Source organism: Raphanus sativus, chromosome 8, assembly GCF_000801105.2.
Source record: "Raphanus sativus cultivar WK10039 chromosome 8, ASM80110v3, whole genome shotgun sequence".
Lineage (NCBI taxonomy): Eukaryota > Viridiplantae > Streptophyta > Magnoliopsida > Brassicales > Brassicaceae > Raphanus > Raphanus sativus.
This window is the reverse complement of record NC_079518.1, coordinates 24,489,500-24,515,221: the sequence shown is the minus strand read 5'-3', so window position 1 is coordinate 24,515,221 and position 25,722 is coordinate 24,489,500. Positions and strand designations below refer to the sequence as shown.

At 39.5% G+C, this 25,722-nt stretch overlaps 3 protein-coding genes and 1 non-coding gene across 4 annotated transcripts; 3 read left to right on the top strand and 1 right to left on the bottom strand.

The window, feature by feature from the left end:
• The first annotated feature begins 1,042 nt into the window (after positions 1-1,042).
• LOC108820367 (mitogen-activated protein kinase kinase kinase 20-like) lies at positions 1,043-22,525 on the top strand. The gene is made up of 4 exons (XM_018593315.2): positions 1,043-1,469; positions 9,087-9,627; positions 9,685-9,912; positions 21,741-22,525. The coding sequence occupies exons 1-3, from the start codon at positions 1,135-1,137 to the stop codon at positions 9,889-9,891; spliced, it is 1,083 nt and encodes a 360-aa protein (XP_018448817.2). The 5' UTR covers positions 1,043-1,134; the 3' UTR covers positions 9,892-9,912; positions 21,741-22,525.
• On the bottom strand, positions 18,320-18,390 carry TRNAG-GCC (transfer RNA glycine (anticodon GCC)). Its single transcript has one exon. It is a non-coding gene; the product is annotated as a tRNA-Gly (tRNA).
• Positions 20,326-21,731, top strand: LOC108820365 (mitogen-activated protein kinase kinase kinase 20-like). The gene has a single exon (XM_018593313.2). It carries the CDS (start codon positions 20,622-20,624, stop codon positions 21,729-21,731), a length of 1,110 nt encoding a protein of 369 aa, XP_018448815.2. The 5' UTR covers positions 20,326-20,621.
• A 141-nt stretch (positions 22,526-22,666) lies between the features above and the next one.
• Positions 22,667-23,485, top strand: LOC130499098 (mitogen-activated protein kinase kinase kinase 20-like; the record flags this gene model as incomplete). Its single annotated transcript, XM_056993001.1, has 1 exon — positions 22,667-23,485. A coding segment is annotated over one exon (819 nt), but the record flags the coding sequence as incomplete, so codon positions are not given.
• Between the last annotated feature and the right edge of the window lie 2,237 nt (positions 23,486-25,722).

Here is a 25,722-nt window from a genome sequence, read left to right as displayed (position 1 = left end):
CGTCGGGCCCGACGTCGGTGATTCTCACCAGCTCCGACGACCGTTCATGAGGCTTCGGCGGCTTTCGAGTGACTAGAGACGGTGAAGGGACCGGAATCGGGTCTTGCTCTTCTGGAACGGTTACGATGGTCCCGGTTAGAGAATCGAGGACCGTGATGTCATCGTCGTTGCGGCGTTTGAGGCGTTGTGCGAAGGCTGAGCGGAAAGTCTCTGCTACGTTGTTGAACTCGGTGTACAGGTTGGGAGGTTCGAGGGGAGCGGATGAGGATGGAATCAGAGTTTCTAAGTCGTGATTCTGATAATATATCTCCTCCGATTCAACATCTCCAGCTCCTCATGTCTCCGTATCTTCTCCTAGTGCTCCTGTAATCTATTTGGCTCCCTTAAAGCATGATTCTTCATAAGTGTTGTTGATTTTGTGGTCTCTCCAATAATTTGCCTTGTTCATTGATTCTCTTGTGAATTTCCAGATAGCGTCTCTTTAGTTCTCTCTGGCCATCGATCTCATCAAACAAAAGACGAAGCTTGTTTGAATCTCTGTTATTGTAGATAATTTCTTGTGTTCTACGATGTCTATGCAGCATAAATTTTGTTACCAAAGTGTAGCGATGGAAGGAAGGTTGATTAGTACTTGTATGAAGCTGAAAGTTGAAAACTTTAAGATTTTTACTTGTTTAAACTTTGTGATGCAAGCGTAATGTTCTGTAGCAAATGATGCTGCTTGTAGATTGCCATTGAAAACGATCTGCACAGTAACAATTGTAGATCAGAGCAGCTTAGATTCAGTTTGGGTGATTTACTTTTTTTCTTGGTTTCAACGACTTTGATGGTTATCTTTTACTTTATATTCTTGTAAAAGATAAAAAAAGACACTCAATAGTTGAAGTAGTAGTGAATTAACTTTGGTTGAATATATGAGTAGTTGATACAGATATTTCTTCGCCAACTTGAATGACCATGATTTTTTATAGCATACCATTCCCAAGATTTGAATAGACATCAATCTAAAGATTTGGTTAAGCTTTCATTTAGTAATTATTAAGCTTCACGCGTTATGCTGTATTTGACTTTTGCAATTTCTTTTTCTGAGCAATTCTTTTCCGAAACCCTAGAAAACCAATTCTGATTGAAAAGATGCAGCAGTCAAACGAAGAATTCGTCAAGTTTCTTGGAGAAGGCGCTTACGGCTACGTTAACCTAGTCCGCTACACTAATCCCGACGACGGCTCTTCGTTTCTCTCCGCCATCAAGAACTCTTACGACGCAGACTACGACAGTCTCCGAAGAGAGTTAGAGATTCTTGTCCAACTCAGGGGATCTCCAAGAATCGTTATGTGTCTCGGAGACTCTCTTCAACAAGGTCTCAGCAGTTACGGTAACAAAGTCCACAAACTGCAACTCGAGTACGCTTCCGAAGGTAGCTTAAACGCTTTCTTGGATCGTTACCCCGACAGAAAGTTGCCGGAGCCGTTGTGATAGACCCAAGGAAAGGCACTCGTCCGGTAAGGGGAGATATGGACTCTGATCCGGAAGGATAGAGAACTGGTGGGATGAATGGTGACACAATGGGATGCGGAAAGGCCCAATGATACTACCAGACTTCGATCGTTGCCGGATGTGACGCACCGGTCCAACAAAAGAAGGATCGAGACTTGGAGATAACCTCACCAAAAAACTAAGAAATGTTCAACCAAGAACAAAGAGAGAAAATCTCAAAAGAAAGGAAAAATCAATGTGTTTAAAATGATCAAAGTGTTTACATATTTATAATACTTTGAGTCAAAGAAAGAAATAAAGAAAGTGCGGAAAAACATTGCATAGAAAATCGAAATTTGACTAGATCTAGTCAAAGTGTGGAAAACAAGAAAGACTAGTCAAAGTGCGGATTCTGATGTTGACTAGTCCAGATTCAGAAAAATGTCCAGGTTCATGCTGGTTGTGCTGGTCCATGGTGGGAATGATTAGGATGCACGCCGGACGATCCACATAACCCGAATTCGCGAGAACTGAAGATCACCTGATTTGTAAATTGCATAACTTCCACATCTGAACTCCGTTTGATCTGATTCTTCGTCGAGGAGCTCCGTAATTGAGTTAAGCACATTCTCCAAGTGGTTTTACGCGAAGAAACATCGTGGTTTAGAAGATATGCTTCGAACAATGAACGTATGTCTGTGTTCCTTCTCGGGTGGTTTGATGGTCGAACCAGCTCGGGAGATTGAACCAACTTGCTCAGCTCGTCCATGATAGTGTCAGTCCAGCTCACTTGAGTATTCAGCTCATCCAAGATTGCATAGATAATAAGGGAATTGGCATAATCTGATGAGAAAACCTCGGCTAGGTCTAGCTGGTCGACAAGGTCGCCACCTTGGACCGTGTCCATGAACCAAAAAGGACGGTGCTCGATTTTGGTTCTATCATACTCTCCCTCTTCAAAAGGATTTGTCCTCAAATCCATTTTACCTGTATCAAAAGGAAATGAATCAGATAAAAAGAATTTAAAAAACATGAAAAATTCAATGAAGGAAAATTTTGAAGAGAAACTTCCTTGGAGTTTTGAAGTCATTTTCCTCAAGTACTTCCATCTCCAAAGCCTAGGCTGATAAGCACGGTCACTGCTTTCATTTCTTTGAGACTGATCCTGTTTATCCTGAATACTCAAAGCAAACATTAAAATACCAGGATCATATGTGCAAGACATGTACTTGTTCAAATCACAAATCAAAGTTTCTTTCCTTAAAACAAGAAGCACAAGTTTCAGCCTTTCAAAGCTCACATCAAAATAAGAATTAATGACCACCAGGGTTTCAAGGCATGTGATTACATGGTTCCTAAAGAGCAATTCCAAAACATGCAAAAATTTCTCAGATTTAGAACACAAAAGATTAAGCCTAAACTGAGAATTACTTATCCAAAGCTCAACATGTTTATCAAAGAAGGTGTTGTAAATCAGAATGCTTTCAAGGCATGAAACACCATAGAACATTTTCAAAACGTGCCTAACATGATCAGAATCAGAACACACAAGATCAGGCTGCAAAACAAAATCACAAGAAGCAAGATCACAAAAATCATTTTCAGTTCTAAGTGATTCATGTTCCAGCAACTTCTTAACTAAAATTTCGTCCAAGGCACAAGAGGATGCAAATAAATTATCAGTGATCAGTGCATGTTTAGAAAAACTCAGATCAAAGTCTTTTCCTTTGAAAACAAACGAATCAAAAGATTTTCTAGCACAGAAATCGGTTTGTTGCAAATTATGATCAAATGACTTTTCAAGAGAATGAAAACCTTTGTTATGTTCCAAGAACTGATCAAAGCTCAAAATAATTCCAGAATTGATGCCATTGACATTTTGAAAACATTGTTGATCAAGAAGGTCATCAGGTTTAAAATTTTTAAAAGAATTAAACATGTTTTCAAAAACAGATTTCGAAACACAAAATTCTTTAATCTTTTCAAGACCAAAACGAGTTACATCATGGGAACTGATCTTCACAAACATATCAGGAAGAGAATTAATTAGATCAGATTTCTCACAGTGCTTTTGAAGATCAGGAGACAAAGGGGTAGGAGACAAAGGGCCGGGATCAAAACAAAGATGGCTCTCCATGGCGATGGAGGTGATGCTTGTGGTTTCTTCATCAAGGATGGGATCAAGATCGTCTCCCTCATCAAAGATGGGGCCTAGATCATCATCCAAGAGTTCTCTAGAGTCAAGACGTGGCCCTTGATGTGGATAGTCCAGTGGCTCTTCCTCAAAAACCTGTGGAGACAAAACAAGACTACTCGGATGCTCCGGTTGCAAAACGGTTAGTTCTACAATAGTCTGCTCATTATCAAGAATAAACTCAGGTTCAATAGAACGAAGATCGCAATTTTTCTCACAAGAAAACAAGCTTTCAATTGGCTCTTCATTAGGTTCATCAAAGATAGGCAAAGAATCTGAAAAATCTTTAAACTCTTCAACATGGGTTTCAGATTTACCTTTAGGTTTTTCACTGATGAACAATGATGGCTCAGCTACAGGTGCACGTGTGGATATGCTCTTCCTATGGACCTGGTTGATGTCCTTGAGGGCTTTCATCATTCCCTTCTCAAAGTTACTACAAAACTCTTGGACATCAAACTGGAGCAATCGCCTCTTTGGATCAGCCACATCTCTAGATGGTCTAGAATGCTCTCTACATCTTTGGTTTGGCTTTTCCTGCACACTCACAAACTCATCAAAATTATTCAAAGGATATTTAGATGGAGTTTGAGAGACAGAATGTCGTGGGGGCTTCTCCTTGCTACTTCTCCGGTGAAGACCAAACATTTTAACCTGAAAATTTCAACACAAAAGTTAGTAGATAAAATTCATCACTCTCTCAAGTGTTTAATCTCACCCACTCAAGTGTTTTCTCTCAGACTTTATGGTGATCACACAAGTTTCTTCTCAAGGTTCTAAGAGAACAGATCAAGAATCCCAATGGGCAAATCCAAGCAAGATCAAACGGTTTAAGATAGAAAGATAAGAGATTTAAAGGGGAACCCGCCTTAACCACCTCAAAGGCCGGATTTCTCTTCGGCCAGCAGGCTTTCTCTTCCACCACCACACCACAAACAAACAAACTTTGAAACTTTTTTTTTTTTTAATATTTTCTTTTTTTTTTTTTTTTTTTACTGCATAAACTTAGATCTTTTTTTTTATTTTAACTATGGTGGGTAATGAGGAGCCCGGGTTCAAGATAGATAGATGAAGAAGTGTTTAGAAGAAATGGAGAGATGAGAAAAATGGATAGAAAAGAGTTACCGGAAGAGTGGCTCTGATACCAAATGATAGACCCAAGGAAAGGCACTCGTCCGGTAAGGGGAGATATGGACTCTGATCCGGAAGGATAGAGAACTGGTGGGATGAATGGTGACACAATGGGATGCGGAAAGGCCCAATGATACTACCAGACTTCGATCGTTGCCGGATGTGACACACCGGTCCAACAAAAGAAGGATCGAGACTTGGAGATAACCTCACCAAGAAACTAAGAAATGTTCAACCAAGAACAAAGAGAGAAAATCTCAAAAGAAAGGAAAAATCAATGTGTTTAAAATGATCAAAGTGTTTACATATTTATAATACTTTGAGTCAAAGAAAGAAATAAAGAAAGTGCGGAAAAACATTGCATAGAAAATCAAAATTTGACTAGATCTAGTCAAAGTGTGGAAAACAAGAAAGACTAGTCAAAGTGCGGATTCTGATGTTGACTAGTCCAGATTCAGAAAAATGTCCAGGTTCATGCTGGTTGTGCTGGTCCATGGTGGGAATGATTAGGATGCACGCCGGACGATCCACATAACCCGAATTCGCGAGAACTGAAGATCACCTGATTTGTAAATTGCATAACTTCCACACCTGGACTCCGTTTGATCTGATTCTTCGTCGAGGAGCTCCGTAATTGAGTTAAGCACATTCTCCAAGTGGTTTTACGCGAAGAAACATCGTGGTTTAGAAGATATGCTACGAACAATGAACGTATGTCTGTGTTCCTTCTCGGGTGGTTTGATGGTCGAACCAGCTCGGGAGATTGAACCAACTTGCTCAGCTCGTCCATGATAGTGTCAGTCCAGCTCACTTGAGTATTCAGCTCATCCAAGATTGCATAGATAATAAGGGAATTGGCATAATCTGATGAGAAAACCTCGGCTAGGTCTAGCTGGTCGACAAGGTCGCCACCTTGGACCGTGTCCATGAACCAAAAAGGACGGTGCTCGATTTTGGTTCTATCATACTCTCCCTCTTCAAAAGGATTTGTCCTCAAATCCATTTTACCTGTATCAAAAGGAAATGAATCAGATAAAAAGAATTTAAAAAACATGAAAAATTCAATGAAGGAAAATTTTGAAGAGAAACTTCCTTGGAGTTTTGAAGTCATTTTCCTCAAGTACTTCCATCTCCAAAGCCTAGGCTGATAAGCACGGTCACTGCTTTCATTTCTTTGAGACTGATCCTGTTTATCCTGAATACTCAAAGCAAACATTAAAATACCAGGATCATATGTGCAAGACATGTACTTGTTCAAATCACAAATCAAAGTTTCTTTCCTTAAAACAAGAAGCACAAGTTTCAGCCTTTCAAAGCTCACATCAAAATAAGAATTAATGACCACCAGGGTTTCAAGGCATGTGATTACATGGTTCCTAAAGAGCAATTCCAAAACATGCAAAAATTTCTCAGATTTAGAACACAAAAGATTAAGCCTAAACTGAGAAATTACTTATCCAAAGCTCAACATGTTTATCAAAGAAGGTGTTGTAAATCAGAATGCTTTCAAGGCATGAAACACCATAGAACATTTTCAAAACGTGCCTAACATGATCAGAATCAGAACACACAAGATCAGGCTGCAAAACAAAATCACAAGAAGCAAGATCACAAAAATCATTTTCAGTTCTAAGTGATTCATGTTCCAGCAACTTCTTAACTAAAATTTCGTCCAAGGCACAAGAGGATGCAAATAAATTATCAGTGATCAGTGCATGTTTAGAAAAACTCAGATCAAAGTCTTTTCCTTTGAAAACAAACGAATCAAAAGATTTTCTAGCACAGAAATCGGTTTGTTGCAAATTATGATCAAATGACTTTTCAAGAGAATGAAAACCTTTGTTATGTTCCAAGAACTGATCAAAGCTCAAAATAATTCCAGAATTGATGCCATTGACATTTTGAAAACATTGTTGATCAAGAAGGTCATCAGGTTTAAAATTTTTAAAAGAATTAAACATGTTTTCAAAAACAGATTTCGAAACACAAAATTCTTTAATCTTTTCAAGACCAAAACGAGTTACATCATGGGAACTGATCTTCACAAACATATCAGGAAGAGAATTAATTAGATCAGATTTCTCACAGTGCTTTTGAAGATCAGGAGACAAAGGGGTAGGAGACAAAGGGCCGGGATCAAAACAAAGATGGCTCTCCATGGCGATGGAGGTGATGCTTGTGGTTTCTTCATCAAGGATGGGATCAAGATCGTCTCCCTCATCAAAGATGGGGCCTAGATCATCATCCAAGAGTTCTCTAGAGTCAAGACGTGGCCCTTGATGTGGATAGTCCAGTGGCTCTTCCTCAAAAACCTGTGGAGACAAAACAAGACTACTCGGATGCTCCGGTTGCAAAACGGTTAGTTCTACAATAGTCTGCTCATTATCAAGAATAAACTCAGGTTCAATAGAACGAAGATCGCAATTTTTCTCACAAGAAAACAAGCTTTCAATTGGCTCTTCATTAGGTTCATCAAAGATAGGCAAAGAATCTGAAAAATCTTTAAACTCTTCAACATGGGTTTCAGATTTACCTTTAGGTTTTTCACTGATGAACAATGATGGCTCAGCTACAGGTGCACGTGTGGATATGCTCTTCCTATGGACCTGGTTGATGTCCTTGAGGGCTTTCATCATTCCCTTCTCAAAGTTACTACAAAACTCTTGGACATCAAACTGGAGCAATCGCCTCTTTGGATCAGCCACATCTCTAGATGGTCTAGAATGCTCTCTACATCTTTGGTTTGGCTTTTCCTGCACACTCACAAACTCATCAAAATTATTCAAAGGATATTTAGATGGAGTTTGAGAGACAGAATGTCGTGGGGGCTTCTCCTTGCTACTTCTCCGGTGAAGACCAAACATTTTAACCTGAAAATTTCAACACAAAAGTTAGTAGATAAAATTCATCACTCTCTCAAGTGTTTAATCTCACCCACTCAAGTGTTTTCTCTCAGACTTTATGGTGATCACACAAGTTTCTTCTCAAGGTTCTAAGAGAACAGATCAAGAATCCCAATGGGCAAATCCAAGCAAGATCAAACGGTTTAAGATAGAAAGATAAGAGATTTAAAGGGGAACCCGCCTTAACCACCTCAAAGGCCGGATTTCTCTTCGGCCAGCAGGCTTTCTCTTCCACCACCACACCACAAACAAACAAACTTTGAAACTTTTTTTTTTTTTAATATTTTCTTTTTTTTTTTTTTTTTTACTGCATAAACTTAGATCTTTTTTTTTATTTTAACTATGGTGGGTAATGAGGGGCCCGGGTTCAAGATAGATAGATGAAGAAGTGTTTAGAAGAAATGGAGAGATGAGAAAAATGGATAGAAAAGAGTTACCGGAAGAGTGGCTCTGATACCAAATGATAGACCCAAGGAAAGGCACTCGTCCGGTAAGGGGAGATATGGACTCTGATCCGGAAGGATAGAGAACTGGTGGGATGAATGGTGACACAATGGGATGCGGAAAGGCCCAATGATACTACCAGACTTCGATCGTTGCCGGATGTGACGCACCGGTCCAACAAAAGAAGGATCGAGACTTGGAGATAACCTCACCAAGAAACTAAGAAATGTTCAACCAAGAACAAAGAGAGAAAATCTCAAAAGAAAGGAAAAATCAATGTGTTTAAAATGATCAAAGTGTTTACATATTTATAATACTTTGAGTCAAAGAAAGAAATAAAGAAAGTGCGGAAAAACATTGCATAGAAAATCGAAATTTGACTAGATCTAGTCAAAGTGTGGAAAACAAGAAAGACTAGTCAAAGTGCGGATTCTGATGTTGACTAGTCCAGATTCAGAAAAATGTCCAGGTTCATGCTGGTTGTGCTGGTCCATGGTGGGAATGATTAGGATGCACGCCGGACGATCCACATAACCCGAATTCGCGAGAACTGAAGATCACCTGATTTGTAAATTGCATAACTTCCACATCTGAACTCCGTTTGATCTGATTCTTCGTCGAGGAGCTCCGTAATTGAGTTAAGCACATTCTCCAAGTGGTTTTACGCGAAGAAACATCGTGGTTTAGAAGATATGCTTCGAACAATGAACGTATGTCTGTGTTCCTTCTCGGGTGGTTTGATGGTCGAACCAGCTCGGGAGATTGAACCAACTTGCTCAGCTCGTCCATGATAGTGTCAGTCCAGCTCACTTGAGTATTCAGCTCATCCAAGATTGCATAGATAATAAGGGAATTGGCATAATCTGATGAGAAAACCTCGGCTAGGTCTAGCTGGTCGACAAGGTCGCCACCTTGGACCGTGTCCATGAACCAAAAAGGACGGTGCTCGATTTTGGTTCTATCACGTTGATTAAAGATTTCACCCGGATGATTCTTGAAGGTTTGGTCTCGATTCACGGACATGGTTATGTTCATTGTGACCTCAAACCAGACAATGTACTCGTCTTCCCTTCTTGTTCTTCGAGACAAGATTCATCATCGTACGAGATCAAGATTTCTGATTTTGGCAACACGCTGGAGGTAGGAGAGGTTCCTCTGGTCTGGGAAACTGATTATCCGTGGGTGGGGACTCCCATCTACATGCCTCCCGAGTCTGTCCGTGATGGCGTGGCCAAAAAGTCTCTAGATTTGTGGTCGTTGGGATGTTTGGTGCGGGAGATGTACACGGGTGTGATTCCTTGGGAAGGCATTGAACTAGATGATATCGCTACTCTTCTCATCTGTGGTGAAGCTCCATGGATACCTGAGTGTTTACCTTCCGATGCTAAGGCTTTTATCCAAACGTGCTTCTCAAGTGACCCTGAGGACAGAGGAAGCGCTTACGAGTTGTTGTTTCATCCGTTTTTGCCTCGTCCTGAAGTTCAAGAAGAGGAGAAGAAAACGGTGGACAAGACAAGAAGCTCGTTTCTGTTGAAGCTGTTGAAGTTGAGAATCAGGGGAAGAAGTTTGAAGAGGAAGAAACCAACTAAGGACGCTCTTGCTGTTTCAGATAAGAAGCCTCTGAAGTTGAGGTTTTTCCCCACAAAGGCCCAACAGTTCAAGAGAACTCTGAACAAAGTCTTGAGGTTGAAGGCTATTCCCATGAAGATATCGTCTGACTTCAATTTAGTTTCTGTGCATTAGTGTTTTAGTTTCTCTGTTTAGGTTGTAGTTTCGGTTAACGTTTGGTATCTGATTAGTATGCAGACTGTAGGGTATGTTGATAGTATCTCTGTTTAGGCTTTAGTTTCTGTTGGTTAACTTTTAGTATCTCGGTTTTAGACTGTTCATATTAAAGTTTAGTATGTAGACTGTAGTTTCTGTTGATTGAGTTTTAGTATTAGTTTGTACATTCTCACGTCTCATTACAAACATTAACGTTTTAGTATAGTGATTCTGTTCATTAGGTGGTGGTATCTTTGCTTAGTATGTAGTTTTGTTCATCAATGTCTAGTATCTCTATTTAGTATGTATCTCAGGTCTCAAATATGTATGTTCCGACATTATAACTGTCAATAAAATAGTTCTTTTCAATTTGAATTTCTCACGCAAAGGTCCATGTCTCTATATCTGTATAAATAAACACATAGACAGAGCAAACCAGACTAGAAAGTTTGGTGAAGTTGTTTTCATCAAATGTTATTCAAACAGTTTCTAGATACAGAGAATAAAGGTGGGACAAGATTCTGTTGCTACTGAAAGCGTTGAGGGAATGCATTACTAGGCTAAAACAAGAGTACCGGAGACTACCAAAAAGACCACAGGTTCAACTAATATAAACTAGAGTTTCTTTGACTACTTCACTACATATATCTCGATGCTGTGAGTCATGACAAAAAATCATTGACAGGTGTTATGATTAGTTGAGAGCTTGTCACAGAATTATATATAAAGCAGCCAAATGGTTCGTTGGTCCTCTTAGTTGACCATACTTTCATGAAAATCCAGTAGAAGAGTAACAGAAACTGCTCCAGAGTCTTAAAAATTCAGTAGCGAGAGGAAGAGGCCAGTGTGATAGAGGGTAGAAGAAGTCTTTATCAACAGTCATTTCCTTTATAGAGGAATTGGTTCTTCATTACTCTTCTTCTTGGTGGTATAGCAATAACAATCAGTAACTACAGAACTTTCACAAAACCGTGGATAGAGTGTTAGGATCTTCTCTGCTCCGATCACGATCAACAACTCCTCGAACTCTCAATAGAAGAACACACAAGAAGAAGATAGAAGAACGCAAAGAGAACACACACACAATTAACGAGTTCAGGCCCTCCGAAGAGTAACAACCCTACTTCTCGTGCTGAACTCACTCAGCAATTCACTATCTCTCTTTTCTGTATACAAGATCGAATAATCCCTCTCTTGCTCACTCTAGAACATAGCTCACAAGAGAGAGGGGATTAACCACATGCGCTCTTTATATATCAGAGGCTAATTACATTCATTAAGTTGGCTAAACCGCCATAAACCTTGAGCTTAACCAGCCTAACCAAACCGGACGCTTCCACCTCAAATTAGACCGCTCAATTGACATAACCAGTCTCGGTTTAAGTCTTCTTCAACTGATTATACATCACCAAAGCTCTACAAAACCCCACCTTGATGATAATCAGTATAACTCCAGAACTCCTTAACGAATGTAAACGCATGAACTCCCAACACCTGTAGCAAGCACCTTAGTGCTTGGCTACGCCAAGAACGCTTAGAGCCTTCTCAAACTTTTCAACTGGCAAGACCTTAGTCAGCATATCAGCAGGGTTCTTTAACGTGTGAATCTTCAGCACCTTCACATCCCCTTTTGCAATTATATCTCGGATAAAATGCAACTTCCTACTGATATGTTTCGTTCTCTCATGATGAACGTTGTTCTTGGCAAGGCATAGAGCACTCTGAGAGTCGCACCAAACATTAATACTCTCTTGCTTATATCCAAACTCTTCTATCAGACCTTTAAGCCAGATCCCTTCTTTAACTGCCTCCACCAACGCCATGTACTCAGCCTCAGTTGTAGACAACGCCACTATATCCTGCAGCCCTGACTTCCAACTGATCGCACTGCCTCCTGCCGTGAACACATAACCTGAAATTGACCTCCTTCTATCAAGATCAGATGAGAAGTCTGAGTCACAGAACCCCTCCACTTTAAACTCCTTTTGCTTGCGAAACACAAGCTTCACATCCTGAGTTCCAAGTATATACCGCAGCACCCACTTCACTGCAGACCAGCGATCTGAACTAGGATTGCTCATGAACCTGCTTATCAGTCCCACTGCATAAGCCAAGTCACACCTAGTTCCCGTCATTGCGTACATCACACTTCCAATAGCATTCGCATAAGGAACGTCATCTCCCACTGGTACCTGACCGTCACCATCTTTTATTGCTGACAATCTGAACTGAGACCCAATAGGAGTTGAAACCGGCTTAGCTTCACTCATGTTGAACGCTTGAAGAACTTTCTCAAGGTAACTCGACTGAGAAAGTGTAAGTACCCCACCTTCACGATCTCTTTCTATGTCCATACCCAAAATCTTCCTAGCTGGCCCCAGATCCTTCATTTCGAATCTACTTCCCAACAATTCCTTAACTCGCTTGATCTCTTCTGCATCCTTCGATGCCAGTAGCATGTCATCGACATACAAGAGTAGATATACTCTGACCCCAGCCTTAGACTTCTTGATATACACACAATGATCATACTCACTCCTATTAAAACCTTGATCCACTACGAACTGATCAAAACACCTGTTCCACTGCCTAGGCGCCTGTTTGAGACCGTACAACGCCTTCTCAAGTCTACAAACATAATCTTCTTTCCCTTTAACGACATACCCTTCAGGCTGATCCATGTAGATCTCTTCTTCTATAACTCCATGAAGAAAAGCTGTCTTCACATCTAACTGCTCCAGTTCAAGGTCTTCATTCACTACAGCCGAAAGAAGAAACCTTATAGAAACGTGTTTCACAACTGGAGAGAACACCTCCTGATAATCGATACCCTCTCTTTGTGAGTATCCTTTGGCTACTAGCCTGCACTTGTGGCGAGGCTTCTCCACTCCAGGTATACCAAGCTTCTTCCTGTAAACCCATTTGCAGCCAATCACTTTCTGATTTTCAGGTCTTTTAACCAACCTCCAGGTTCTGTTTTCTTCATGCGACTCCATCTCTTCATCCATCCCTCCAAACCAGAGCTTCTTATCTTTGCTTCTTATCGCTTCTTGATAATCTCGTGGTTCATCAAGACTAACCTCCACAGCAGCAACGAGAGCAAAAGCTGCTAGATCATAGTCTCCCAACCTCACTGGAGGAACAACTTCTCTTCTAGGTCTGTCTCTTGCTATAATGTAGCTCCCTGGCTCATCAGCATGAGAACCACTGTTCTCTTCTTCATCACTGTCAGACTCTTCAACATCATGCGAGTCTGACTGACCCAAACCACCAGTAGCTTTACTCTTCGATACTTCAGCTTGAGCTACTTTGGTTTCAACCACAGAGCTCCCACTGCCTTCGACTTCTGACACAGCCTTTTCCTTCTGAGATTTCATTTCATCCTTGTACACCTTGTCTTCTACAAAGATCACGTTCCTGCTGATCACACATTTCTTTTCTTCAAGCAGCCAGATTTTGTAGCCTTTTATACCAACTGGATAGCTTATGAACACTCCTTTGACCGCTCTAGGCCTCAGCTTCCCTTGGTCTTTGTGTACATATGCAACAGACCCGAACCTCTTCATGTGTTTATAACCAGGCTTCTTCTTAAGCCACAACTCCTCCGGAACATTACTGTCTATGGCTGATGAGGGACTTCTATTAATCTGATAGACAGCCGTAGACACTGCTTCTGCCCAAAACTCCTCTTCAAGTCCGGATTCGTCCAAGAGACACCTGACCTTCTCCATGATCGTTCGGTTCATGCGCTCTGCAACACCGTTTTGTTGTGGTGTGTAGGCGCAAGTCCGATGCCTCTCAATGCCATACTTACTGCAGAAGCTGTCAAACTCTTTATTGCAGAATTCTAACCCGTTGTCTGTCCTCAAACACTTCACTTTTGCATCCACTTGATTCTCAACAAGCTTCTTCCATTCGCAAAACTTCTCAAACGCTTCACTCTTAGCTGCCAAAAAAAAAACACCCAGACCTTCCGAGTGAAGTCATCTATCATCGAGAGAAAATACTGCTTTCCCGATAAACTCTTCTCAACATTCTGTGAACCCCAAAGATCAGCATGGACGTACTTCAGAGCTTCTCCCGAGTTATGCTTTCCTATGTTGAAGCTCAACCTTTTTAGCTTCCCCATTACACAATTCTCACAGAAACTCAACTCACTGATTCTTCGCTTATCCAGAATGCCTTTCTTCGCGAGAATGTGGAGGTTCTTTAGGCTCATATGACCCAGCCTCCTGTGCCAGAGCTCAGTCTCATCCTTAGAGTTCTTTGCAAGGACGTTGTTGCTTTCACCTGCAACCACAGACTCACCATCCAACAGATACAAAGTTCCAGACAGAGTTCCTTGTAACGCTAGTTTTCCATCTTTGTAAAACCTTGTTTTACCTTTCCCACCAGCATGACTAAAACCTAGTCTATCCAGGGTTCCAGTCGAGAGTAGATTCCTTTTGAGTTTAGGAACATACCTGACGTTGTTCAAGACTTTTACTGTCCCTCCATAGGCTTTAATCTTCACCGAGCCTATGCCTTGAACATCGACTGTAAAGTCATCTCCTAGCGTTACTTGTCCAGAGCTCACTTCTTCAAAGGTGTCGAACCAGTCACGTCTCGAGGTCATATGATAGGAGCACCCAGAGTCGATGACCCACTTATCTTGATGCCATGAATCGGAAACCGTCAGAGCATCAATTACCACAGCTGCTTCAGCATTCTCTGCACCTTCAAGACTCTTCTTCCGTGCAAAGCAGTCTGCTTTCTTGTGACCTTCTTTCTTACAGTACCAGCAGGTGATACGAGATCCTGAACTAGACCTCGTCCTGTTCTTCCATTTTTTGTTGCCTGAATCTCTCTTCTCAGGTCTTCCTCTAGTTACCAGAGCATCCCCACTCCTTGTTGAAGCAGCTTGATCTTGCTTTTCTCCTAACTCCATCTCTTTAGACTTCGCAGCATTCATGACACTCTCTATTGTCAAGGTGTCTCTTCCGTATTTCAACGTCTCCTTGAGGGAATTATACTGCGTTGGTAAAGAGTTCAGAAGCAAGATCGCCTGTACTTCCTCAGTAACTTCAACATTCAAGCTACTCAATCCAGAAACAAGCTTCAAAAAATCGTCTATATTCTCATCAATAGACTTCGACTCCACCATCCTAAACGTGTAGAACTTGTGTTGAATGTGGATTCGATTAGGAAGCGTCTTTTGATTGTATAACCTCTCGAGAGCCGACCAAATCGATGCCGCCGTTGTACAATCTTCGAGTTTCCGTAGAACATGATCTCCAAGATTCAGGATCAACATGTTCATCGCCTTCTCAGCCCGTTCAAGCCTCTTAGCTTCTTCTTCCTTCAATCTTTCTTGATACACATCTGGATCTTCTTCTTTCTTCATCGGCTTTGGAGATGGGATTGATTCTTCTAGAGCATCCTTCAATCCCAAGATTGACAGGTGAGCTAACATCCGTTTCTTCCACATCGAGAAATCGCCTTGTCCGTCAAAGATCGCCACTTTGACCTTCGCCATTGAATCGCCACCACTCATTGAGCTCGGAACCTGGCTCTGATACCACTTTGTTAGGATCTTCTCTGCTCCGATCACGATCAACAACTCCTCGAACTCTCAATAGAAGAACACACAAGAAGAAGATAGAAGAACGCAAAGAGAACACACACACAATTAACGAGTTCAGGCCCTCCGAAGAGTAACAACCCTACTTCTCGTGCTGAACTCACTCAGCAATTCACTATCTCTCTTTTCTGTATACAAGATCGAATAATCCCTCTCTTGCTCACTCTAGAACATAGCTCACAAGAGAGAGGGGATTAACCACATGCGCTCTTTATATATCAGAGGCTAATTACATTCATTAAGTTGGCTAAACCGCCATAAACCTTGAGCTTAACCAGCCTAACCAAACCGGACGCTTCCACCTCAAATTAGACCGCTCAATTGACATAACCAGTCTCGGTTTAAGTCTTCTTCAACTGATTATACATCACCAAAGCTCTACATAGAGAAAGAAATTTCTTAGCAACGAGCACCACACAATCAAGATTCTGCTCAAAGCTATCTACAATCCAGAATGCCGAAATGAAGCACCATCCATCACAGACAATTAATTCACGAAACCTGACTTTATCTTCCAAAAAAACAAACCTGCAATAACCATCAGACTATAAAACACGAAGAATAAGAATGGAACAAAAGAGATGAATAAAACATATCAAACGATTCAGAAAATCAAATCGAAGGATGAAACAGATCGACTGAAGGAAAAGCTCAAAAACGAAGAAAACAAAGCTTGTTTTTTTGTTTTAGAGAGTTAGATGTTTTTATTTTAGCTAGCAAAGTCCCACATCGAAGAAAACATATGTTTGCTTGTTGTATATATAAGTTTAGCACACAGTTACTGTATGTCGAGCTTGGTAACGCGGGTTTGTAATCCAAGTGGAGACTACGGGTTGATGGGACAGTTGGCCGATCTATTTGGGCCGGGTTCGGATGGGCTATCTTCTGGCCTGCCCATTCCAAGTCGGGAGCTGAGTGGTCGGACTCGAGCGAAAGCTTGCTGTTCGGGACACTCTTAGAGCGGAGGAGACTGCGTGAGGCTGGTTTCACAGAGCAGCGTCCACCTCCCGCTTTCAACGGTGGAAGGATAACGGGCCGTGGCCTCCCGAGCCCACTATGACCCAATAAGCCGGCTCCAATAGGGGACCATAACTTTTTTTTTTTTTGCATTTTTTACAGTTAGGACGTGACGTAAAACGTTCTTCCTCCCCAGTTGATGATAATATTTTTCTCCACCATTTTCTTTTCTGTAGTCTGATAATGATCTCATGTAATGACAATGGATCAACAAAAGTCAAACCAACGTTAAATTTGACATCGGATATTATTAAGCACGTCGAGGATAATAACCAAAAAAGCTTGTCATCAAATAAGTTTCCATACGTTCTTCTTCTCCAGTTGATAATACTTTTTTCCACCATTTTCCTTTTTGTAGTCTAATAATGATCTCATGTCATGACAATGGATCAACAAAAGTCACAACCAACGTTAAATTTGACATCGTAGATATTATGAAGCACGTCGAGAATAATAACCAGAAAAGCTTGTAATGACACGAGTTTCTTGAGGTTCCATTGAGTTTCGAGAAAGGTAACTCCTACTTTCATTTCACTTCCCTTCCATTCAAAAATTTCTATGATCTTCAGAAAGATTTTCTTTAACTAAAACAGACGGTTTTATAAAGTTTATTCCTCCTTACACAAAACAATTTGCGGACTATTATATTATTTGTTGACAGTTTGGGTTTTGATGTGTAATACTTTGTTAGGTAACCATACATGTATCTGTATATTCGAGAGTTGAAACGAAAGTGTGTTACTGATTTTTATGGCAATTACAATTGAATACAAGTCTCATATGGTCAGGAATCTGATAAACTGGAGTATATCTACTTGACAGACCGGAATATTCTGAGTGTTAAGAAGAAGATAAGATTATATGATATATGTGCTGAATTTTCATAAAGTATTCTGAGGAATAGGCTACTACTACATCTGTATAATATAAAATGGCAGCTTAACGCAAAGTTCCTAATGCATAAAAACATAACCCTCTCTCACACCAATAATCATGCTTCAATTTACTTGTAATTTAGCCACTTTGGTTGTTAATTTCTCTGCTTGATCTCTGTTTCCTCTGAACATATGCTAATGGCAAGGTTAGCTTTTCAAAATCATTCAAGAAAAGGTATTGCACACCAAGAAATCCTACTGGTGGCACCAAATTATGAATATACCTTCAATATGTCAAAGTTCTTTTGCGAGTTTCAAACAAATGACATCCGAATATTTCACCTAGCGTCACGAGGATTTGTCTAATTTCTCATGTTTTGAACAATCATCCATTCATTGATCTTAACTGATGCATTTTATTTCTTAAACATACTTGTATAACCAAGTTAAAGATTCTATGAATGGATTACTATTCACTTGACCTGAAGTCCCTTTGATTCTTGCCTTAAGCTTCTCCTCGCCGGCTCTAACGGCCATGTGATGGGACATGTTGGCTCCGGCACGGAAAACTCTGTTGCAGTCGGCGTGTTCGTTGATCCAATCCACAGGACCAGACCCGTCTCTGATGGAGTTTGTTCGTACGAGTGGATGACCGGTGGAGGTAGTGGCGGACAGAGACGATGACGGCTGTCTTTGAAAATGGCAGTGACTGGATAAAGCAAGGGAAGTAGCGAAAGAAGAGAGAAGGCGAACCAAAAGAAGGGGTAAAAGCGAGTCTTTGGAGCATGTTGGCTACCGGAATATTCTCTCCGGGAAGGATTGCTTATCCAAATCTTTTACTGGAGAAGTTTGGTGCGTCTCTCAACTGTTTTTTCTTAATTGGGAAAAAAATAAGTGCACCAGCCGGGAATCGAACCCGGGTCTGTACCGTGGCAGGGTACTATTCTACCACTAGACCACTGGTGCTTTTGGTCTTCTTTTAACTCTTTATTTTGGTGATGACTTACTTCATTTCCACATCTAATTTGTCTTGCATAGCTGTTTTGATGCATGAATATAGTAAGCAAACTGGCTTATGATAAAGAAAAATGAGAGAAAAGATGTCTGAGATTCATTTAAGACTTTTAATTATTGATGTTGTAAAAAAACATTTTAAAACATATAAAAACAATACTTCTAAAATCCTTCTAGAATCAATATTTGTAGAAATTAGAAAAAATTATCGAATTTCTTCATTTTATAATAAACAAGGATTGTTATCTTAACACAAAAATTGTTTATCGGTTATTTATGACTATTTTGGTATTAATTGCTACATCTGAAAGAAGTTTTTTTTTTGTATTTGAAACAGGTAAAAAATTTTTGGAGGTTACCATACCACAAAAAAGGTTAAACGGGATGACCATGTTATCAGCTGAGACAACTATGGTCGAAAGACTTGACTATATGAGTTTAATAGATGATTTTGCAGAAAAATATAATAAAATTGTATTTTAACATCTTCTCTATTAAAAGAGAAGTACAGATTTTATCTACCATTTAAAAGTCACATTGGACCATTTCCTAAAAATCACAACTGATATTTATCTATTTGCATAATAATATCATAACAATAATTGTTATTGTAATTTATTATTTTCTTTCCCTAACAACTAATTAAAAGTATTAAAATTTTAATTTTGTTTCTCCTTTAAATGGACCAATTGTTAACAATTTTTTATATCTTTCTTATAAGATATACTATACTATGCTATATACATATATATAATTCTCCATTAGTGGTAATTTCATTAATAATGTTTTCTATATTTCTATGTTTTGTAAAAAAAAAATCGATAAAATAACATTTACAAAAGAATGTCAATAAGATAACTCAATATAACGTGATTAAAATGAAAATCCAAAAACTAATATAAATTTGTATTTTAGATATATTTTTATTGTGGTCATTTAGATAATCATACAAGTTAATAAATTGTATTAATAAATTTAATAGAATAGATGATCCGTTTAAAAAGGATGTCGCTATCTATTATATATCAAACAAGGATACAAAATGAACACACTCTAACATATAGAAACACGTACAAAATAGTTTTACGATATATCCAAAACAGAAGAAATTATAAATGGTATATTGTTGAAAAAAATAACACCCGCCCAGTCGGGCGGGTTAGAATCTAGTTAAGTGTTTTAAACAACTAGTTTTAAGATAAACAGTTTACAACAATAAAAACTATTAACAATTTATATTTGTTAGAAGACTCGCTTTTCTCTTACCGGCGCTGATGCTCTAAAAATTGTGATATTTCATTTAGTTATTGTGACATAAATAATTTCATTTAAGTAGTTTATATTTTTAGTAATATGATTGAAATATAGTAATAGTTCATGTGTATTACACTAAAAAAATCAATAACCTAATTCTATAGATTTATATATTTTATAAAAAATTGTATAATTATTTATTTTTAGATTAACTATAAATATATTTTTACGAAAACAAAACCAGAAATATGAAAATATCCCATATCAGTAAGTGTTTGAAAATATAAAGAAACAACTAATCCAAAAATTAAAGTACTAATTTTTTTTCTTATAACTGCTAAAATACGAAATTAATTTCTTCTGATGACAAAAACGGCTCTTCTGATGACAAAAACGGCTATGAACTTTATCAAAAAAAAAAAACGGCTGTGAAATTTGTTTGTTTAATGTTACGCTAACGTTCAGATTGTTTAAACCGTCAGATTCGTTAAGATTTTTTATTTTCTCTAGGGGCTTCAAATTTTTTTTTTTTTAGTAAAGTCAGAAAAGGAAATTATCTAACTCCAATTTCCTTTTTTTCGTGTCTGTGGACCGACTAATCTGAACCCCAAATCTATAAAAGACTCTCACACCTCCTGTCCTTCGCTCCACTTTCTTTTTGCTTCTCCACTGCGATTCAATCCTCGAAACCCTAATTTCTTTTTTGCAATTCCTTTTTCTGAGCGATTCTTTTCCGAAACCCTAAAAAGCCAACTGAACCCAAATCTAGAAAAGACTCTCATACCTCTTCTCCTTGGCTTCCACGATTTTCTTTACGCTTTGTTTTCTCCGTTGCGATTCAGTTTCAAAACCCTAAAAAGGCTCTTTTGCGATTTCTTTTCTGAGCGATTCTTTTTCGAAACCCTAGAAAACCAATTCCGATCGAAAAGATGCAGCAGTCCAACGAAGAATACGTCAAGTTTCTTGGAGAAGGCGCTTACGGTTACGTTAACCTAGTCCGCTACACTAATCCCGACGACGGCTCTTCGTTTCTCTCCGCCGTCAAGAACTCTTACGACGCAGACTACGACAGTCTCCGAAGAGAGTTAGAGATTCTTCTCAAACTCAGGGGATGTCCCAGGATCATTACGTGTCTTGGAGACTCTCTTCAACAAGGTCTAAGCAATCACGGTAACAAAGTCCACAGACTGCAACTCGAGTACGCCTCTGAAGGTAGCTTAAACGCTTTCTTGGATCGTTACCCCGACAGAAAGTTGCCGGAGCCATTGATTAAAGATTTCACGCGGATGATTCTTGAAGGTTTGGTCTCGATTCACGGACATGGTTATGTTCATTGTGACCTCAAACCAGACAATTTACTTGTCTTCCCTTCTTCTTCTTTGAGACAAGATTCAACATCGTACGAGATCAAGATTTCTGATTTTGGCAACTCGTTGGAGGTCGGAGAGGTTCCTCTGTTCTGGGAAACTGATTATCCGTGGGTGGGGACTCCCATCTACATGCCGCCTGAGTCTGTCCGTGATGGCGTGGCCAACAAGTCTCTTGATTTGTGGTCGTTGGGGTGTTTGGTGCGGGAGATGTACACGGGTGTGTTTCCTTGGCAAGGCATTGAACTAGATGATATCGCTACTCTTCTCATCTGTGGTGAAGCTCCATATATACCAGAGTGTTTGCCTTCCGATGCTAAGGCCTTTATCGAAACGTGCTTCTCTAGTGACCCTGAGGACAGAGGAAGCGCTTATGAGTTGTTGTCTCATCAGTTTTTGCCTCGTCCTGAAGTTGAAGAAGAGGTGAAAAATACGGTGGACAAGACAAGAAGCTCGTTTCTATTGAAGCTGTTGAAGTTGAGAGTCAGACGAACAAGTTTCAAGAAGAAACCAACTAAGGACGCTCTTGCTGTTGCAGATAAGAAGCCTCTGAAGTTGAGGTTTTTTCCGACAAAGGCCCAACAGTTTAAGAGAACTCTTAACAGAGTCTTAAGGTTGAAGACTATGCCTTTGAAGCAATCGACTGGCTACAATTTAGTTTCTGTTCATTAGTGTTTCTAGGTTGTAGTTTCTGGTTGATTAAGGTTTAGCATCTCTGTTTAGACTGTAGTTTCTGTTAACGTTTAGTATCTGATTGGTATGTAGACTGTAGGGTCTGTTGATAGTATCTCTGTTTAGGTTTTAGTTTAACTTTGGTATCTGATTAGTATGTAGACTGTAGTTTTCTGTTGATTAAAGTTTGGTATGTAGTTTCTGTTGATTGACTTTTAGTATCTCTGTTTAGTTTGTACATTCTCATGTCTCATTACAACATTAACTTTAAGTATAGCTGTTTAGTATGTTGATTCTGTTCATTAAGTCTTAGTATCTTTGCTTAGTATGTAGTTTCTGTTCATTATCGCTGTTTAGTATGTAGTTTCTGCTCATTATCGCTGTTTAGTATGTTGATTATGATTCACTAACTGTTTAGTATCTCTGTTTAGTATGTATCTCAGGTCTCAAATATGTATGTTACCACATTATAACTGTCAATAAAATAGTTCTTTTCCATTTGGTTTTCTCGCTATACATAGTTCTCCTCTCTGCAAACCCCATTCTTTATCTTTCTACAGTGGTTACTGGTTAGCAATCGAAAAGCATCTTTTAATACACTTGAAAAGAAACGGTTTATGAATGGTCTTTAGCTTATCATCATCTTCAACCCTAAATAAACCAAAATTGGAACAAGCTTTTACAACCTAACAACAAAGTTCCCTTTATTCGAAAACTTTCTAGTCTGGTTTGGTCTGTCTATATGTGTTTAATTCATATACAGATAGAGAGCATTAGGACCTTTGCGTTTCCAGATATAAAGCATTAGGCTAGGCTAACAAAAGAGTACTGGAGACTACCAAAAGACCACAGATCCAACGAATATAACCTAGAGTTTCTTTGACTTCTCCACAATATCTCAATGTTGTGAGTCGTGACAAGAATCATTGACTTGATTAAACGCTTTCATGGATCGTTACGCCGACAGAAAGTTACCAGAGCCGTTGATTAAAGATTTCACGCGGATGATTCTTGAAGGTTTGGTCTCGATTCACGGACATGGTTATGTTCATTGTGACCTCAAACCAGATAACTTGCTTGTCTTCCCTTCTTCTTCGAGACAAGATTCATCCTACGAGATCAAGATCTCTGATTTTGGCAACTCGCTGGAGGTAGGAGAGGTTCCTCTTTTCTGGGAAACTGATTTTCCGTGGGTGGGGACTCCGATCTACATGCCTCCCGAGTCTGTCCGTGATGGCGTGGCCAACAAGTCTCTTGATTTGTGGTCGTTGGGATGTTTGGTTCGGGAGATGTACACGGGTGTGATTCCGTGGGAAGGCATTGAACTAGATGATATCGCTACCCTTCTCATCTGTGGTGAAGCTCCATGGATACCTGAGTGTTTACCTTCAGATGCAAAGGCTTTTATCCAAACGTGCTTCTCAAGTGACCCTGAGGACAGAGGAAGCGCTTACGAGTTGTTGTTTCATCCGTTTTTGCCTCGTCCTGAAGTTCAAGAAGAGGAGAAGAAAACGGTGGACAAGACAAGAAGCTCGTTTCTATTGAAGCTGTTGAAGTTGAGAATCAGGGGAAGAAGTTTGAAGAGGAAGAAACCAACTAAGGACGCTCTTGCTGTTTCAGATAAGAAGCCTCTGAAGTTGAGGTTTTTCCCCACAAAGGCCCAACAGTTCAAGAGAACTCTGAACAAGGTCTTGAGGTTGAAGGCTATTCCCATGAAGAAATCGTCTGACTTCAATTTAGTTTCTGTTCATTAGTGTTTTAGTTTCTCTGTTTAGGGTTGTAGTTTCGGTTAACGTTTAGTATCTGATTAGTATGCAGACTGTAGGGTATGTTGATAGTATCTCTGTTTAGGCTTTAGTTTCTGTTGGTTAACTTTTAGTATCTCGGTTTTAGACTGTTCATATTAAAGTTAAGTATGCAAGTTTCTGTTGATTGACTTTTAGTATCTCTGTTTAGTTTGTACATTCTCTTGTCTCGTTACAACATTAACGTGTAGTATGTTGATTCTGTTCGGTTAGGTGGTAGTATCTCTGTTTAGTATGTAGTTTCTGTTCATTAACGTTTAGTATGTAGTTTCTATGCATCAACGTCTAGTATCTCAGGTCTCAAATATGTATGCTACGTCATTATAACCGTCAAATGTCAATAAAATATTTCTTTTCATTTTGAATTTCTCGCTATACATGGTTCTTTCTGCAAACTCCATTCTCAATCTTTTTTTACTGTTGTAAGCAACCGAGAAGCATCTCTTAACTTTGGGAATCCTAATACACTTGAAAAAAACGATTGATGAATGCTCTCATTTGCTTTTCATCTTCAACCCTAAACAAACCAAAATTGGAACAAGCTTTTACAACCTAACAACAAACAAAGTCGTTCGTCAAAAAACAAACAAACAAAGTTCCCTTTATTTGAAAACTTTCTAGTCCGGTTTGATCTGTCTATATGTGTTTATTCATATACAGATAAGAGAGCCATGGATCTTTGCGCAACTATTGGAATTTATTCAAATTGTTTCCAGATATAGATCATAAAACGTGGCTCTAAGTTTTGTTGCAACGGAAAGTGTTGAGGGAATGCATTACGCATTAGGCTAATACAAGAGTACTAGAGACTACCAAAAGACCACAGATTCAACAAATATAAACTAGAGTTTCTTTGACTACTCCACTATATCTCAATGTTGTGAGTCATGACAAGAATCATCGACTTATTCTTAACAGCTACAGATGTAACTAAGGTTCCAAAAGCTGCTACAACCACGTCCTTTTTATTATTATTTTTTTCATCAAAAATTAATCTTTCATCATGTGTCTTGCATATTGGCAGCTCTTTGAGCTAACGTGTGGATGCTATGGGAGATGGGTTAGCTTAGCTATGGCAGCTTCATAATCAGGAACCTCAAAGTACATTAACGACTGGAGTATATTTGGTTTCCTATGTTTGAGTCTGTTATTGAGAAGAAGAGAATGTTATGTAGCGGACTCATGAAAGTGGTGGAAAGCAAATGTTTTGTTTTAAAAAAAGTTTGGTGTTATGGTTAGTTGAGAGCTAGTCATAGAATTATGGTTGGTTGGTCCTTCTTGACCATAGAACTTCCCCCTGTCTTGGTGAATCAACACTTTCATGAAAATCCAGTAGAAGAGTGACAGAAACTGTTCCTCAGTCTTAAAAATTCAGTAGCGTGAGGAAGAGGCCAGTGTGATAGAAGGTAGAAGAAGTCTTTATCAACTGCAGAACCTTCACAAAATCATGGATGGAGAAAGAAATTTCTTAGCAACGAGCACCACACAATCAAGATTCTGCTCAGAGCTATCTACATTCCAAAATGTCGAAATGAATCACTATCACAGATAACTAGTTCCAGAACATCATCAACTCTGACTTTATCTTCAAACGGAAACAAAACCTGCAATAAACCATCAGAACCACGAAGAAGAAGAATGAACAGAAGAGATGAATAAAACATATCAAACGATTCAGAAAATCAAATCGAAGGATGAAACGGATCGATTGAAGGAAAAGCTCAAAACGAAGAACAAAGCTCGTTTTAGGGAGTTAGATGTCGTGTTCAAAAAAAAAAAGGGAGTTAGATGTTATTATTTTAGCTAGTAAAGTCCCACATCGGAGGAACCAAACTTTTGCTCGTTGTATATATACGTTTAGCACACTTTTACTATACGTCGAGCTTCGTAACGCGGGCTTGTAATCCAAGTGGAGACTACGAGTTGGTGGGACATTGGGCCGATCTCTTTGGGCTGGGTTTGGATGGGCTATCTTCTGGCCTGCCCATTCCAAGTCGGGAGTTTAGTGTTTGGACTCGAGCGAAGGCTTGTGGTTTAGACACTCTTAGAGCGGAGGAGACTGCGTGAGGCTGGTTTCACAGAGCAGCGTCCACCTCCCGGTCTTGACGGTGGAAGGATAACGGGCCGTGGCCTTCTGAGCCCACTATGACCCAATAAGCCGGCTCCCAATTTGGACCTCAACTTTT

Excerpts from the sequence above, each read along its gene's own strand:
- LOC108820367 (XM_018593315.2), top strand. The coding sequence starts at position 1,135 with ATGCAGCAGTCAAACGAAGAATTCGTCAAGTTTCTTGGAGAAGGCGCT. Across the intron at positions 1,470-9,086 it reads GACAGAAAGTTGCCGGAGCC|GACGGTGCTCGATTTTGGTT; the intron begins GTTGTGATAGAC and ends TGAACCAAAAAG. Across the intron at positions 9,628-9,684 it reads CGTTTTTGCCTCGTCCTGAA|CTGTTGAAGTTGAGAATCAG; the intron begins GTTCAAGAAGAG and ends TTTCTGTTGAAG.
- LOC108820365 (XM_018593313.2), top strand. The coding sequence starts at position 20,622 with ATGCAGCAGTCCAACGAAGAATACGTCAAGTTTCTTGGAGAAGGCGCT.